We start from the raw sequence: 17,256 nt of genomic DNA on the forward strand, positions 1-17,256 counted from the left end.
GTTTTCCTCTGTGTATAGCCTCCATGTTTTCCTCTGTGTATAGCCTCCATGTTTTCCTCTGTGTATAGCCTCCATGTTTTCCTCTGTGTATAGCCTCCATGTTTTCCTCTGTGTATAGCCTCCATGTTTCTCTGTGTATAGCCTCCATGTTTCTCTGTGTATAGCCTCCATGTTTTCCTCTGTGTATAGCCTCCATGTTTTCCTCTGTGTATAGCCTCCATGTTTCTCTGTGTATAGCCTCCATGTTTCTCTGTGTATAGCCTCCATGTTTTCCTCTGTGTATAGCCTCCATGTTTTCCTCTGTGTATAGCCTCCATGTTTTCCTCTGTGTATAGCCTCCATGTTTTCCTCTGTGTATAGCCTCCATGTTTCTCTGTGTATAGCCTCCATGTTTCTCTCTGTGTATAGCCTCCATGTTTTCCTCTGTGTATAGCCTCCATGTTTCTCTCTGTGTATTCCTACTCTCATCTTTGTCTTTTCCTTCAAATGCAGAGTTGAAGAGACAGAGGAGAGAGACACACTAGGCGCTCTTCACCCCCCATGTCCTCTCCCTCCCTGCCCACTCCCCTCCGCCTGTCATTTTCTTCCCCTGTATAATGGGTGGGTTCTTTCTTCCAGTATGGTCCACTTTCATTGGATGTCTTTTATTGAAAACCATCTCTCAGCAATTTTTCTGATTCATTTTATAATCATAAATTGTCAATGCAAAAAACAAGCAAATTATGAAAAGAAATTGGGGTTGTGTTTTTCAAAGGCAGACCTTGTTTGATTTTGTCAGAGAACGCATGCTATTGTGTAATTGATTACCACTAGCAACATTCCATCCCATTAAACCACGTGCCTCGCTTTGAGCTAATAACATTCCATCCCATTAAACCACATGCCTCGCTTTGAGCTAATAACATTCCATTCCATTAAACCACGTGCCTCGCTTTGAGCTAATAACATTCCATCCCATTAAACCACATGCCTCGCTTTGAGCTAATAACATTCCATCCCATTAAACCACGTGCCTCGCTTTGAGCTAATAACATTCCATCCCATTAAACCACGTGCCTCGCTTTGAGCTAATAACATTCCATTCCATTAAACCACGTGCCTCGCTTTGAGCTAATAACATTCCATCCCATTAAACCACATGCCTCGCTTTGAGCTAATAACATTCCATCCCATTAAACCACATGCCTCGCTTTGAGCTAATAACATTCCATTCCATTAAACCACGTGCCTCGCTTTGAGCTAATAACATTCCATCCCATTAAACCACATGCCTCGCTTTGAGCTAATAACATTCCATCCCATTAAACCACGTGCCTCGCTTTGAGCTAATAACATTCCATCCCATTAAACCACGTGCCTCGCTTTGAGCTAATAACATTCCATTCCATTAAACCACGTGCCTCGCTTTGAGCTAATAACATTCCATCCCATTAAACCACGTGCCTCGCTTTGAGCTAATAACATTCCATCCCATTAAACCACGTGACTCGCTTTGATCCAATCATCAGTGTGATACTCTTGCTCCTAACGACATGTCTCAAAGAAACTATTTGTCCCTTTCTCTCCTGGTGTAGAAACACTGAGATTGGGATAAGAAAGAAGTGAGTCCTGCTGTTGTTCATATGGCTAGCTTGTAACAGTTTTGGCTTTCTTGGCTTTCTTTTACTTTTGAGTTGAGCCTTACCCTTCGAGCCCTGCCATATTGACACTTCTGCATACGTCTACCATAGCTAGTGACTGTAGTGTTACATGGACGTCAAAGTCAAATGATTTAGTTCAGGTATGAATTAGTTTGCGTGTGTGACAGTTTGATTCACCAGGAGTCTCAGAGCAGAGGTATGAATTCTAGACTGACTGGGCTTCAAGAGGATGGAGGCAAGTCCCCAATAAGGAAGCGGTGAGTGTCTGCTTTTGGTCCATATTTTTCCCGAACCCTTTTACAGCTAGTTTTTTCCCAACTCTGTTCAGGGCTTGTATTTTGGAGCCCTGTTCTCTGATGGTGCACCCTACCGAGAGAGACGTACGTTATATCTACAAAAGTATGTGGACACCCATTAAAATTAGTGGATTCAGCTATTTTAGCCACTCCCATTGCTGACAGGTGTATTCAATCGTTGCAACACTCACTACCTAGTTCCAAACTGCCTCTGGAAACAATGTCAGCACAAGAGCAGTTCGTTGGGAGCTTCATGAAACGGGTTTCCGTGGCCAAGCAGCCTCACACAAGCCTAACATGCTGACCAGACCGGACACGTCGCGAGCGTTGCAAAATAAATGTAGAAATCCATGTTATTCAATTATTGCACGCACACTGCTCACGCACGCCAACGAGCGTCTGCGTTGCCAAAGGCTAAAATAGAACTCCTTTATATTTCTGACGCAGATCGCGCTGCAAGTCCTGCCTCTCCCATCTTCTCATTGGTTTATAGAAGCACGTGCCATCTCCTCATTGGTTATACCCACGTGGGTGATTGAAAGATGAACTGTTTTGCCGGTTGTCGTGGTAATACTATGAAAGTGTAGATGCGATCATCATATAAGTTCAAAGATGAAAAAGCCTGGAAGGAGGAGAGATGACAAGAAACGATTCAGTTGTCAGTTTTATGTGTGGATTAATTGTCGGAGTAGAGGACCTTGTGCATTTCAGGTAAAATAACAACTCAATGTTTATATCCCAGGACAAATTAGCTAGCAACAGCAAGCTAGCTAAATAGGACAAATTAGCTAGCAAGTGCAAGCTAACTAGCTAAATTGCCATACATGTTTAATGCTTTTCGACCTGTCCCCAAATTAATGTCATTGGTTCAGAGTTTGTTTTGATATTTTAACCTGCGTGTCGTGATCGTGTTTGGTGTGGGGGGACAAAATACATTTATGCACGATGGTGCAGCTGGTTTGGGTTCTGTGTTAGATCACCATGTGGGATGCCAAGCGTCGGCTGGAGTAAAGCTCGCCACCATATAACTCTGGAGCAGTGGAAACACATTCTCTGGAGTGATAAACCACACTTCACCATCTGGTCCGATGAACGAATCTGGGTTTGGTGGATGCCAGAAGAATGCTGCCTGTCCCAATGCATAGTGCCAACTGTAAAGTTTGTTGGAGGAGGAAAAATGGTCGGGCTGTTTTTCATGGTTTGAGCCCCTTAGTTCCAGTGAAGGGACATCTTAACGCTACAGCATACAATGACATTCTAGACGATTCTGTGCTTCCAACTTTGTGGCAACAGTTTGTGAGAGGCCCTTTCCTGTTTCAGCATGACAATGGCCCCGTGCACAAAGCGAGTTCCATACAGAAATGGTTTGACGAGATCGATGTAGAAGAACTTGACTGCCCGGCACAGAGCCCTGACCTCAACCCCATTGAACAGCTTCAGGATAAATTAGAGCGCCGACTGCGAGTCAGGCCTCATCACCCAACAAAATCAGTGCCGACCTCACTAATGCTCTTGTGGCTGAATGGAAGCAAGTCCTTGAAGAAATGTTCCAACATCTAGTGGAAAGCCTTCCCAGAAGAGTGGAGGCTGTTATAGCAGCAAAGGGGGACCAACCCCATATTAATGCCTATGATTTTGGAATGCGAAGTTCAAGGTTTCTCCCCCACATGCACACACACATACTCGGAGAAATAGGGTGCAGAATGCCCTGCAGGTCCTGTAATGCCATCCCTGTCATATCCAGGTCAGCCAGTGTGACCAACCTGTCCCTGGACCGGTCTGGCTCCTCCATGGTGCCCTCCTATGACAGCTTAGTGAGCCCCCAGACCAGTAGGACCATGCCCAAACCAGACCACAGTGAAGAGGAGAGGAAGATACTGCTGGTAAGGATCTCTTTCTTTACTTTCCTCTTTCCCCTTCTATTGATCTCTGTATCCCTTTCTCTCACTCTCTCCCTCTTTACATCCTGTCCTTACGCTCTCCCTCTTTCCATCCTGTCCTTACGCTCTCCCTCTCCATCTTGTCCTTACGCTCTCCCTCTCCATCTTGTCCTTACGCTCTCCCTCTCCATCTTGTCCTTACGCTCTCCCTCTCCATCTTGTCCTTACGCTCTCCCTCTCCATCTTGTCCTTACGCTCTCCCTCTCCATCTTGTCCTTACGCTCTCCCTCTCCATCTTGTCCTTACGCTCTCCCTCTCCATCTTGTCCTTACGCTCTCCCTCTCCATCTTGTCCTTACGCTCTCCCTCTCCATCTTGTCCTTACACTCTCCCTCTCCATCTTGTCCTTACGCTCTCCCTCTCCATCTTGTCCTTACGCTCTCCCTCTCCATCTTGTCCTTACGCTCTCCCTCTCCATCTTGTCCTTACGCTCTCCCTCTCCATCTTGTCCTTACGCTCTCCATCTTGTCCTTACGCTCTCCATCTTGTCCTTACGCTCTCCATCTTGTCCTTACGCTCTCCATCTTGTCCTTACGCTCTCCATCTTGTCCTTACGCTCACCATCTTGTCCTTACGCTCTCTCTCTCTCCATCTTGTCCTTACGCTCTCCCTCTCTCCATCTTGTCCTTACGCTCTCCCTCTCTCCATCTTGTCCTTACGCTCTCCCTCTCTCCATCTTGTCCTTACGCTCTCCCTCTCTCCATCTTGTCCTTACGCTCTCCCTCTCCATCTTGTCCTTACGCTCTCCATCTTGTCCTTACGCTCTCCCTCTCTCCATCTTGTCCTTACGCTCTCCCTCTCCATCTTGTCCTTACGCTCTCCCTCTCCATCTTGTCCTTACGCTCTCCCTCTCTCCATCTTGTCCTTACGCTCTCCCTCTCTCCATCTTGTCCTTACGCTCTCCCTCTCTCCATCTTGTCCTTACGCTCTCCCTCTCTCCATCTTGTCCTTACGCTCTCCCTCTCCATCTGTCCTTACGCTCTCCCTCTCCATCTGTCCTTACGCTCTCCCTCTCTCCATCTTGTCCTTACGCTCTCCCTCTCTCCATCTTGTCCTTACGCTCTCCCTCTCTCCATCTTGTCCTTACGCTCTCCCTTTCTCCATCTTGTCCTTACGCTCTCCCTCTCCATTTTGTTCTTACGCTCTCCATCTTGTCCTTACGCTCTCCCTCTCCATCTTGTCCGTACGCTTTCCCTCTCCATCTTGTCCTTACGCTCTCCCTCTCCATCTTGTCCTTACGCTCTCCCTCTCCATCTTGTCCTTACGCTCTCCCTCTCCATCTTGTCCTTACGCTCTCCCTCTCCATCTTGTCCTTACGCTCTCCCTCTCCATCTTGTCCTTACGCTCTCCCTCTCCATCTTGTCCTTACGCTCTCCCTCTCCATCTTGTCCTTACGCTCTCCCTCTCCATCTTGTCCTTACGCTCTCCCTCTCCATCTTGTCCTTACGCTCTCCATCTTGTCCTTACGCTCTCCATCTTGTCCTTACGCTCTCCATCTTGTCCTTACGCTCACCATCTTGTCCTTACGCTCTCTCTCTCTCCATCTTGTCCTTACGCTCTCCCTCTCTCCATCTTGTCCTTACGCTCTCCCTCTCTCCATCTTGTCCTTACGCTCTCCCTCTCTCCATCTTGTCCTTACGCTCTCCCTCTCTCCATCTTGTCCTTACGCTCTCCCTCTCCATCTTGTCCTTACGCTCTCCATCTTGTCCTTACGCTCTCCCTCTCTCCATCTTGTCCTTACGCTCTCCCTCTCCATCTTGTCCTTACGCTCTCCCTCTCCATCTTGTCCTTACGCTCTCCCTCTCTCCATCTTGTCCTTACGCTCTCCCTCTCTCCATCTTGTCCTTACGCTCTCCCTCTCTCCATCTTGTCCTTACGCTCTCCCTCTCTCCATCTTGTCCTTACGCTCTCCCTCTCCATCTGTCCTTACGCTCTCCCTCTCCATCTGTCCTTACGCTCTCCCTCTCTCCATCTTGTCCTTACGCTCTCCCTCTCTCCATCTTGTCCTTACGCTCTCCCTCTCTCCATCTTGTCCTTACGCTCTCCCTTTCTCCATCTTGTCCTTACGCTCTCCCTCTCCATTTTGTTCTTACGCTCTCCATCTTGTCCTTACGCTCTCCCTCTCCATCTTGTCCGTACGCTTTCCCTCTCCATCTTGTCCTTACGCTCTCCCTCTCCATCTTGTCCTTACGCTCTCCCTCTCCATCTTGTCCTTTCGCTCTCCCTCTCTCCATCTTGTCCTTACGCTCTCCCTCTCCATCTTGTCCTTACGCTCTCCATCTCCATCTTGTCCTTTCGCTCTCCCTCTCTCCATCTTGTCCTTACGCTCTCCCTCTCCATCTTGTCCTTACGCTCTCCCTCTCCATCTTGTCCTTACGCTCTCCCTCTCCATCTTGTCCTTACGCTCTCACTCTCCATCTTGTCCTTACGCTCTCCCTCTCCATCTTGTCCTTACGCTCTCCCTCTCCATCTTGTCCTTACGCTCTCCATCTTGTCCTTACGCTCTCCATCTTGTCCTTACGCTCACCATCTTGTCCTTACGCTCTCCATCTTGTCCTTACGCTCTCCATCTTGTCCTTACGCTCACCATCTTGTCCTTACGCTCTCTCTCTCTCCATCTTGTCCTTACGCTCTCCCTCTCTCCATCTTGTCCTTACGCTCTCCCTCTCTCCATCTTGTCCTTACGCTCTCCCTCTCTCCATCTTGTCCTTACGCTCTCCCTCTCTCCATCTTGTCCTTACGCTCTCCCTCTCTCCATCTTGTCCTTACGCTCTCCCTCTCCATCTTGTCCTTACGCTCTCCCTCTCCATCTTGTCCTTACGCTCTCCATCTTGTCCTTACGCTCTCCCTCTCCATCTTGTCCTTACGCTCTCCATCTTGTCCTTACGCTCTCCCTCTCTCCATCTTGTCCTTACGCTCTCCCTCTCCATCTTGTCCTTACGCTCTCCCTCTCCATCTTGTCCTTACGCTCTCCCTCTCTCCATCTTGTCCTTACGCTCTCCCTCTCTCCATCTTGTCCTTACGCTCTCCCTCTCTCCATCTTGTCCTTACGCTCTCCCTCTCCATCTTGTCCTTACGCTCTCCCTCTCTCCATCTTGTCCTTACGCTCTCCCTCTCTCCATCTTGTCCTTACGCTCTCCCTCTCTCCATCTTGTCCTTACGCTCTCCCTTTCTCCATCTTGTCCTTACGCTCTCCCTCTCCATTTTGTTCTTACGCTCTCCATCTTGTCCTTACGCTCTCCCTCTCCATCTTGTCCGTACGCTTTCCCTCTCCATCTTGTCCGTACGCTTTCCCTCTCCATCTTGTCCTTACGCTCTCCCTCTCCATCTTGTCCTTACGCTCTCCCTCTCCATCTTGTCCTTTCGCTCTCCCTCTCTCCATCTTGTCCTTACGCTCTCCCTCTCCATCTTGTCCTTACGCTCTCCATCTCCATCTTGTCCTTTCGCTCTCCCTCTCTCCATCTTGTCCTTACGCTCTCCCTCTCTCCATCTTGTCCTTACGCTCTCCCTCTCCATCTTGTCCTTACGCTCTCCCTCTCCATCTTGTCCTTACGCTCTCCCTCTCCATCTTGTCCTTTCGCTCTCCCTCTCCATCTTGTCCTTACGCTCTCCCTCTCTCCATCTTGTCCTTACGCTCTCCCTCTCTCCATCTTGTCCTTACGCTCTCCCTCTCTCCATCTTGTCCTTACGCTCTCCCTCTCTCCATCTTGTCCTTACGCTCTCCCTCTCTCCATCTTGTCCTTACGCTTTCCCTCTCTCCATCTTGTCCTTACGCTCTCCATCTTGTCCTTACGCTCTCTCTCTCTCCATCTTGTCCTTACGCTCTCCCTCTCTCCATCTTGTCCTTACGCTTTCCCTCTCTCCATCTTGTCCTTACGCTCTCCATCTTGTCCTTACGCTCTCTCTCTCTCCATCTTGTCCTTACGCTCTCCCTCTCTCCATCTTGTCCTTACGCTCTCCCTCTCTCCATCTTGTCCTTACGCTTTCCCTCTCTCCATCTTGTCCTTACGCTCTCCATCTTGTCCTTACGCTCTCTCTCTCTCCATCTTGTCCTTACGCTCTCCCTCTCTCCATCTTGTCCTTACTCTCTCCCTCTATTTTCTTTCTAGCCCTGTCTGTATATTTACACTCCATTGTTGGCAAAGCATACAATAAAAACAGATTTTTCACTGACTGACTTTCATGACATGTAGGACTCGTCCCAGCTCAAAGACCTGTGGAAGAAGATTTGTAACAACAGTACTGGCATGGAGTTCCAGGACCACCGCTACTGGCTCCGTACATACCCCAACTGCATTGTGGGGAAGGAGCTGGTCAACTGGCTGCTGAGGAGTGGAACCATCTCCACCAGGTATAGACATACTGTATCATGGCTACCTGACTGATGTCTGAATAACGATATTGTAGAAAGAAGAGATTACATGAGTTAGAAAATGTTTTCTCTCTTGCCTACATCTCTCTCACTCTTCCATCTTTCTTGCTCTTCCATCTTGCTCACTCCTCCACTCTCGCTCGCCCTTCCATCTTTCTCTCGCTCTCTGTCTCACTCACTCATACTCTTGCAGGGCCCAGGCGATAGCCATTGGTCAGGCTGTGGTAGACGGTCGTTGGTTGGAATGTGTCACTCACCACAACCAGCTGTTCAGGGATGAGTACGCTCTCTATCGCCCCCTCCAGGTGAGATACTGTTTTGTGGGAATAAGGGGACGAGTCTGCCTACTTCTCCCTATAGCCACTTGGTTTATTACATGTAGCCACTCCTCCAACAACTTTGTGCAGCAGTGATGCCACTGCAGCCGAACGGCGCTAAAAGCTCACCACACTTCAATTAAGAGGGTGATGGTGAGGATGATGATCATGATGTTCTGTCTTCTCTTCAGAGCACAGAGTTCTCTGAGACCCCGTCTCCTGACAGTGACAGTGTCAACTCTCTGGAGGGACACTCAGAACCCTCCTGGTTCAAAGACATCAAGTTTTGCGACAGTGACACAGACCAGGTGGCTGACGAGAATGACTATGTCACGACCAGTATGTATCCCAGCATGCCTTGTGACTTTAGCCCTCAGGCTAAACATTACAACAACCAGCATCATGTCTATGCCTGCTTTCTTCTTAAAGGTCCAATGCAAACATTTTCTTCTCAATATCAAATCATTTCTGGGTAACAGTGAAGTACTTTACTGTGATTGTTTTCAATTCAAATGGTCATAAAGCCAGAATTTAGCTTGGACTGTCTGAGTGGGGAGGGGAAAACTGAACTAGCTGTTATTGGCAGAGTGGTTTGGAACTCTTTCTTATTGGTCTATTAACAAATTTATCGCCTGGTGATGTCAGCAGGCAGGCCAAAAGTTAATCCCACCAAAACAGGCTAAAATGTCAGGCAGTCTTTTCAACCAGCGGTTACCCTAAAAGGGCATTATCATAATTTCCAACCTCAGTGTGGAAATATACAGCTGAAGTCAGAAGTTTACATACACCTTAGCCAAATACATTTAAACTCAGTTTTTCACAATTCCTGACATTTAATACTAGTAATAATTCTCTGTTTTAGATCAGTTAGGACACCACTTTATTTTAAGAATGTGAAATGTCAGAATAGAATAGTACAGAGAGTGATTGATTTCAGCTTTTATTTCTTTCATCACATTCCCAGTGGGTCAGAAGTTTACAAACACTCAATTAGATTTGGTAGCATTGCCTTTAAATTGTTTAACTTGGGTCAAATGTTTCGGGTAGCCTTCCACAAGCTTCCCACAATAAGTTGGGTGAATTTTGGCCCATTCCTCCTGACAGAGCTGGTGTAACTGAGGCAGGTTTGTAGTCCTCCTTGTTCACACACGCTTTTTCAGTTCTGCCCACAAATTTTCTATGTGATTGAGGTCAGGGCTTTGTGATGGTCACTCCAATACCTTGACTTTGTTGTCCTTAAGCCATAACCGTGGAAGTATGCTTGGGGTCATTGTTATTTTTGAAGACGCATTTGCGACCAAGCTTTAACTTCCTTACCGTCTTGAGATGTTGTTTCAATATATCCACATCATTTTCCTCCCTCATGATGCCATATATTTTGTAAAATGTACCAGTCCCTCCTACAGCAATGCAGCAAAGCAACCGTGCTTCACAGTTGGGATGGTGTTCTTCGGCTTGCAAGCCTGCCCCTTTTTCCTCCAAACATAACGATGGTCATTATGGCCAAACAGTTCTATTTTTGTTTCATCAGACCAGAGGACATCTTTGTCCCCATGTGCAGTTGCAAACCGTAGTCTGGCTTTTTTATGGCGGTTTTGGAGCCGTGGCTTCTTCTTTACTGAGCGGCCTTTCAGGTTCTGTCGATACAGGACTAGTTTTACTGTGGATTTAGATACTTTTGTACCTGTTTCCTCCAGCATCTTCACAAGGTCCTTTGCTGTTGTTCTGGGATTGATTTGCACTTTTCGCACCAAAGTACATTCATCTCTAGGAGACAGAACACGTCTCCTTCCTGAGCGCTATGACGGTTGCGTGGTCCCATGGTGTTTATACTTGCGTACTATTGTTTGTACAGATGAGCGTGGTACCTTCAGGCGTTTTGAAATTGTGGAGGTCTCCAATTTCTTTTCTGAGGTCTTGGCTGATTTCTTTAGATTTTCCCATGATGTCAAGCAAAGAAGCACTGAGTTTGAAGGTAGGCCTTGAAATACATCCACAGGTACACCTCCAATTGACTCAAATGATGTCAATCAGAAGCATCTAAAGCCATGACATAATTTTCTGGAATTTTACAAGCTGTTTAAAGGCACAGTCAACTTAGTGTATGTAAACTTCTGACCCACTGGATTTGTGATACAGTGAAATAATCTGTCTGTAAACAATTGTTGGAACAATGACTTGTGTCATGCACAAAGTAGAGGTCTTAACCAACTTGTCAAAACTATAGTTTGTTAACAATACATTTGTGGAGTGGTTGAAAAACGAGTTTTAATGACTCCAACCTAAGTGTATGTAAACTTCAGACTTCAACTGTATATAAAAGACAGGTAAATCACATTTTTGACTGCACTAAGCCTTTAATATTGAGAGTAAACAATAGGTAGTTGACTCTTTGTAATGTCTCTGAGATTTTTCTTTGTATTTCTCTTACTACTGAGCTCTTGAACTATATAACTAGTGTGTACTCCCCCTCCATGCTGCTATGCATCAACAAGACACATTACATGTTTTTAATGTGCTAATAAAGATCCAATCAATCAATCAATCAATCAATCAATCAATGCACCCCCCCTCCCCCTCGTCAGACTCATCCAACCCCAGTAAGAGGACGTCAGTCAGTAGTTTCCAATCAGCGGTGGACAGTGACTCTGCTGCTTCTATCAACCTCAATATGGAGCAGGACAATGTCAACTTCCACATCAAGAAACAGTCCAAGTACCCCCATGTACCACCGCTCCCCAAGGAGCAGAAAGGTACGGCGCAACAAACACACACACTGTTCCACCTGAACGGGGACAGTCCTATCCCTCTTCACTAGAATGTCTTGCTGAAAGAAAACGCCTTTTACATAGACGTCTATTTTGATCGATTCACCTTAATCTGCAATAGCATACAAAGAGGAACTTAACCTATTTGTTTGCTCAGCCAGTTCCCATAACTCTTATACGTTTATGGAAGGTGGAGTTGTGTGTTTATGCGTTTCTCCTCTTTCTCCTGTATCAGAGTACCTGGTCTCAGAGGACGGAGGACAGAATATCTCCATCAGTGATGCTTTCATCAAAGGTAGGAACTCCCCACTTACTAGTGTAGTCTGGCTTCAACTCTTGAGCAGCTGTGTATACTTTCTATTGAACAAGCAGTTGGTACTGAACCTAATGTACTGTAGCTGTAAACCAAGCTATCGCTCTCTGTTTGCTGCAGAGTCCCTGTTTAACCGTCGTGTGGAGGAGAAAGCTAACGAGGTGCTGTTCACTCCTCTGGGCTGGCACCACAGCTCCCTGGACCAGCTCAGAGAGGAGAATGGAGAGAAGGAGGCCATGGAGAGGCTACTGTGAGTACAGTCGGACAACTTTAGAGGTTTGAAAGTTGTTCAAATGTTTGTCCAACCTTTTTTTTGTCCATTAAATATGTATGTGAGTACAGGAAATGCTAGGCACTACTGAAGTGGGAGGTCTGGAATGTAAAGACTAGTCTCTAGCCTACTAAATTGAAGTAGAATTGGAACTGAACATATAAGTCATTCTTTAGATGAAGCAGAGATCTCCTCTCAGTATGAATTAGTGTACTATGGTGGTATGTAAACATTTTTAGCTGGTGACTTTGCATGTTATACTGGCCGCAGCTCTGCCAACCACAGCCACATGATGGCGCTGCTGCAGCAGCTGCTGTACAGCGAGTCCCTGTGCCTCTCCTGGCGTGACATCATCGTTCCCGTGGTGAGGCAGGTAGTGCAGACGGTGCGGCCGGACGTTCGCAGTTGTGATGATGACATGGACATCAGACAACTGGTTCACGTCAAGAAGGTACCTCGCTGACAGTGCTCTATTCTAACTTGAGATCTGGTTGATTAACTTGACTTTCCTTGCAAGTCTCCATATTGACCTCAATGAACGATTTACGCAAAAGTCTGCGTTGCCTGCATTTCTTTCAACTCTGAATCAGTTCTTTGTCATTTGGCTTTACTTAGACTGCACATACTGCAGGAGTAGACTGATAGGTGACCAAAATGGCTGTCTTTTTAAACTTCATTCTTTCTGGGGCGGGGGGTTTGTTGTTTTTTAGATTCCTGGAGGGAAGAAGTTTGACTCTGCGGTAGTGAATGGCTTTGTCTGTACCAAGAACATTGCCCACAAAAAAGTAAGTTCCCTTCTCTTATGTAACAACTACCATCTCTCCCTGTAAACACAGTCAGAGGGACGCAGTTTATTGCTTGTCTGTGAAGTACAATTTAATCATATTTTAGATGAACTCGTACATCAAGAACCCCAAGATCCTGCTTCTGAAGTGTTCCATAGAGTATCTCTACAGAGAGGAGACCAAGTTCACCTGCATTGACCCCATTGTGCTTCAGGTCAGTCTGTTAGTCATTCCACATTTGCTAGCACCCATCCACCATTTCTAGGAATTAAGAAAAAGAAAATGTGATCTTTGTCAGTGTCTTTGTTACCCAGGAGCATGAGTTTCTGAAGAACTATGTTCAGCGTATAGTGGACGTGCGTCCCAACCTGGTGCTGGTGGAGAAGACCGTGTCTCGTATCGCTCAGGACATGCTGCTGGAGCACGGCATCACACTGGTTATCAACGTCAAACCGGTCAGTAGCTCTCTGTACTGCTAGGAAAACATTAACTGGTGTTATCAATGTCAAACCAGTTGGTACTGCCCTGCCATCTCTCTAGCTCTCTGTACTAGCTAGACTAGCCTGGGTTGTTTCCAAACCCACCTTTAGCGCTTAAGAACATCTTACTTATGTAGCTTTTGTTAGTTTATTTTTATTACATTTTTTTGCAAATAGATTTGGGTTCTATCAATGTAATTGACTGCATCATTTACAATCATATATTTTACACACACACACACACACACACACACACACACACACACACACACACACACACACACACACACACACACACACAGTACCAGTCAAAAGTTTGGGCACACCTACTCATTCAAGGGTTTTTCTTTATTTCTACTATCTTGTACATTGTAGAATAATAGTGAAGACATCAAAACGATGAAATAACTAAATTAAATCATGTAGTAACCAAAAAGAGTGTTAAACAATTCAAAACATATTTCAGATTATTCAAAGTAGCCACCCTTTGCCTTGATGGCAGCTTTTCACACTCTTGGCATTCTCTCAACTAGCTTCCATGAGGTGGTCACCTGGAATGCATTTCAATTAACAGGTGTGCCTTGTTAATTTGTGAAATTTCTGCGACCATTTTCCCAAGCGTCTCTGAGCAGTCAGACCTTTTATTTTGTGCCGCTAGGGCCACAGTAACCCCCCCCACCCCCATGGGGTACTGCAGCTAGTGTTTCACTACTCTTTATGATGGTGTCTGTTGCCATGTCAGCCCGTTCTTCTGCTTCATCCGTTCAACTGTCTGTTAGCCGTTCCTGCCCTCTCTCTCTTCCCCACCTCTGGTTCTCTGCAGCAAGTCTTGGACAGGGTGAGTCACATGACCCAGGGGGACCTGGTCATGTTCATGGACCAGCTGCTCACCAAGCCTCGTCTGGGAACCTGCCAAAAGTTCTACCTACACTCCTTCCAGCTGGCCAACAGTGAGTGGAAACTACTCTGCCCTCAACATGCTGCTTTTAGTGTACATCTTACATATCTACATTTTAAATCTCTTTACCTTCGATGTTGGAAGCCGTTCATAACACTTATTTCACTTAAATAATCCAACACATGAAACCAACACACTGCAACCAGGTGCTTTCATTCACAATGTCCTCCAGCCTAGACTATATGTATCTACATGCTCATTCTGACTCTCCTGAGTGCCACAGCACGACTATGTAATGTGTTCTCCTCTTTCCCTTCTCTGTGACAGATGAGTTGAAGACTCTGATGTTCTTTGAGGGCTGCCCTCCCCAGCTAGGCTGTACCATAAAGCTTCGCGGGGCGTCTGAGTACGAGCTGGCCAGGGTTAAAGAGATCATCATCCTCATGGTGTGTGTGGCCTACCACTCCCAGCTAGAGATATCCTTCCTCATGGATGAGTTTGCCATGCCTCCCAGCCTGGCCAAGACCAGCTTCCCCTGTCTCCTGGAGAGCACTACCATCGTGGAGGAGGAGAGCCAGGAAAATGAGACCGACCAGAGCACCCTCTTCCAGGGAGGAGAGACTGTGCTAGGGGACGAGGAGAATTCTGTATCGGAATCCTCCTCGCCTAAAGATGTCGAGGTTGTCAAAGTCGCCAAGAACCAACTCCTGTCCTCCTCATCCTCCCTGGTGGCCGAGGGGATGGAGTCAGCAGAGGTCATGACCTCCACGCCGTTGTCCAATCCCCTGGCGCCGCCACCACCCTACCTCATTGATGACCTAGAGGAGTTAACAGATGAGATTGGGCTGGAGCAGGGGGAGGAGACTGAGGGGGGGAGCGGGTCAGGGGTTCTGGGGAGGCGTGAGTCGCAGGAGGAGAGCTCTGCTTCGGAGACGGCCCCCAGGCTGTTCAGAGACCCCCTGCAGGATGACACAGGGCTATTTGTCACAGAGCAGGTGAGGATTAAGGCGACATGCAGAAACACATTGGTTTTTATAATAAAAAAGCATTTTTAAAACGACTTCCATTGTCCTCCAAGAGTGTCCAACGATATCCTTGACTGTTCTGTCACTGAGCAGGTGGCCTCGACGGACGACCATCTCAGGACGCTGACGGCAGGCTTCAAACAGGAGCTGAAGGACATCATCCTGTGTGTCTCCCCCTTCATCACTTTCAGAGAGCCCTTCCTCCTCTCCCCCGCTGGCCTACGCTGCCCCAGCAGAGACTACTTTCCTCAACAGGTCTGTTTGTTTACATTGACTGTATTTATTGAATGTTTTTCAATTCCTCTGTACAAAACATGGTAGTCATGCTTACGCAATATGCCATCTCATAACACTTAAGTGCTGGGCGAATGATCAATAAGATATTTTCATATTTGAGATGTAACATAGTAGCTCCTCGTGCAGGTGTACCTCTCCCCACTGCTAAACAAGGACTTCAAAGAACTAGACGGTCGACGTAAGCGACAACTCCTCAAAGACTCCACCCCATCAGGTGGAGGCGTGGCCAACGGAGGCCCTCGCCCCATCCAGGTGTTACCCTCCCACCGCCTTACCAGTGCCCGCATCGCAGAGCATCTGGGCAGCAGCCAGGACTTGGCCAAGATGCTGGCAGACTACCGTGCCCAAGGAGGCCGACTCCGACAGGAGGAGGCAGACCCCTTCGCCCAGCCCCTATCCCAGCCACCGGTCCGGGAGGCTCTGCCGCCCAAGCACCCCGTCAAGGCTGATTGTGAGGAGGAGAAGCCAGCGGGACAGAACGACATGACCTGGGCCTCCAAGGTAGTTAGGACACATCACAATATAGGAGGGAGATGGCGCAGATCTCCAACAGTCTCACTTATGTATCTGTGGAGTTAGATAGTTATTCCATTACAAACAATCTTAAAATCTCCCTTAACCAGTGCTAGTTTACTGATCAATGTGCTACTGATGAGAGCTCACCACTTCCCTCACTCTCCAGAGATATTAAGTCAGGGCTGAAGAGTGCTGTTTTTATGCTGTCGTTGACCACCATTACTTATGTGTTTCAGCTGGACTGCCTGAACCCAGTGAACCATCAGAGACTCTGTGTTCTGTTCAGCAGCTCCTCTGCCCAGTCCAACAACGCCCCCAACCCTTGCGTCAGTCCCTGGTAAACCCCACCCAACCCCGGTGGTCTTCAATTCAGTACTACTTTATTTATCCCCTTAGGTGCAACAGAAGTGTTGTTGTGTACCAGCTGTGAAAGACCAACTGACTGAATTTTGAAAGGTCAGCTATTCACAAGTACTTATTTGTTCTCAACAGGATGGTCACGATGGAGTTCTACGGAAAGAACGACCTCACTCTAGGAATATTCCTGGAGAGATACTGTTTCAGGTGAGGGGGAAATCTGAACCAGACAAATTGTGTTAGCGAATTTACAATAAAACCTTTTACGTCCATTTGGTTGTCACTGATGTAATAAAATCTAGCTCAATGAAGCACCTCTTCGTGTGTGTGTTTTACAGGCCGTCCTATCAATGCCCCAGTATGTTCTGTGAGACTCCCATGGTGCACCATGTGCGGCGGTTTGTCCATGGCAGTGGCTGTGTTCAGATCGTACTGAAGGAGCTGGACTCTCCTGTGCCTGGATACCAACACACCATCCTCAACTACTCCTGGTGCCGCATATGCAAACAGGTACAGTAACTTTTTAATCGGTGTGTTTCCTTATCTATTTCATGACTACCCCCAGGACTGCACGTTTGCTCTATAGCTAGCAGCCCGAGTTCAACAAATCAAATGCTTGCTAATCAGCCAGTTCTTGGCTAGAGCATAAAGCTGCTGTCCAGGTCTGCTTAGCGTCAATCTCTCACACAGCTTTGATCCTTGTATTCTACTCTACTATACTCTCTTCTACTATACTCTACTCTAAAATACTCTACTCTCTTCCACTATATTTTACTCTACTACTATACTATAATTTACTCTCTCCTACTCGCCTACTCTACTCTCTTCTACTCTACTATAATGTACTTTTCTACTCTATACTTTATTTTACTCTAGAGTAGGAGAGAGTAGAGTAGAATACAAGGATCAAAGCTGTGAGATTGAAGCTAAGCAGACTCTATACTCTACTCTCTTCTCTACTATAGTATAGTAGAAGAGAGTAA

At 46.9% G+C, this 17,256-nt stretch overlaps 1 protein-coding gene across 50 annotated transcripts in view; it reads left to right on the top strand.

Moving 5' to 3' along the window:
* The window catches only part of LOC110501832 (1-phosphatidylinositol 3-phosphate 5-kinase), a 38,303-nt gene that overhangs the window by 10,635 nt on the left and 10,412 nt on the right, over window positions 1–17,256 (top strand). For 16 of the 50 annotated variants that reach the window (XR_016490638.1, XM_036959244.2, XM_036959247.2 and 13 more), the window contains 21 exons: window positions 493–600; window positions 1,575–1,601; window positions 1,808–1,897; window positions 3,681–3,819; window positions 8,069–8,226; window positions 8,441–8,552; window positions 8,756–8,903; window positions 11,150–11,317; window positions 11,568–11,627; window positions 11,766–11,895; window positions 12,187–12,367; window positions 12,627–12,701; window positions 12,808–12,915; window positions 13,016–13,156; window positions 14,004–14,130; window positions 14,406–15,073; window positions 15,197–15,358; window positions 15,527–15,901; window positions 16,153–16,253; window positions 16,409–16,480; window positions 16,612–16,783. Coding sequence is in view for 43 of the 50 variants with exons in the window: in XM_036959244.2 (XP_036815139.2) it covers window positions 493–600; window positions 1,575–1,601; window positions 1,808–1,897; window positions 3,681–3,819; window positions 8,069–8,226; window positions 8,441–8,552; window positions 8,756–8,903; window positions 11,150–11,317; window positions 11,568–11,627; window positions 11,766–11,895; window positions 12,187–12,367; window positions 12,627–12,701; window positions 12,808–12,915; window positions 13,016–13,156; window positions 14,004–14,130; window positions 14,406–15,073; window positions 15,197–15,358; window positions 15,527–15,901; window positions 16,153–16,253; window positions 16,409–16,480; window positions 16,612–16,783 (3,322 nt within the window). In the remaining 7 variants the exon portion in view is untranslated. The remainder of the gene's footprint in view (window positions 1–492; window positions 601–1,574; window positions 1,602–1,807; window positions 1,898–3,680; window positions 3,820–8,068; window positions 8,227–8,440; window positions 8,553–8,755; window positions 8,904–11,149; window positions 11,318–11,567; window positions 11,628–11,765; window positions 11,896–12,186; window positions 12,368–12,626; window positions 12,702–12,807; window positions 12,916–13,015; window positions 13,157–14,003; window positions 14,131–14,405; window positions 15,074–15,196; window positions 15,359–15,526; window positions 15,902–16,152; window positions 16,254–16,408; window positions 16,481–16,611; window positions 16,784–17,256) is intronic. The other 34 variants (XR_016490640.1, XR_016490641.1, XM_036959254.2 and 31 more) reach the window with 4 other exon arrangements.

Source organism: Oncorhynchus mykiss, chromosome 22, assembly GCF_057628025.1.
Source record: "Oncorhynchus mykiss isolate SJ-2025 chromosome 22, ASM5762802v1, whole genome shotgun sequence".
Classification (NCBI taxonomy): Eukaryota; Metazoa; Chordata; class Actinopteri; order Salmoniformes; family Salmonidae; genus Oncorhynchus; species Oncorhynchus mykiss.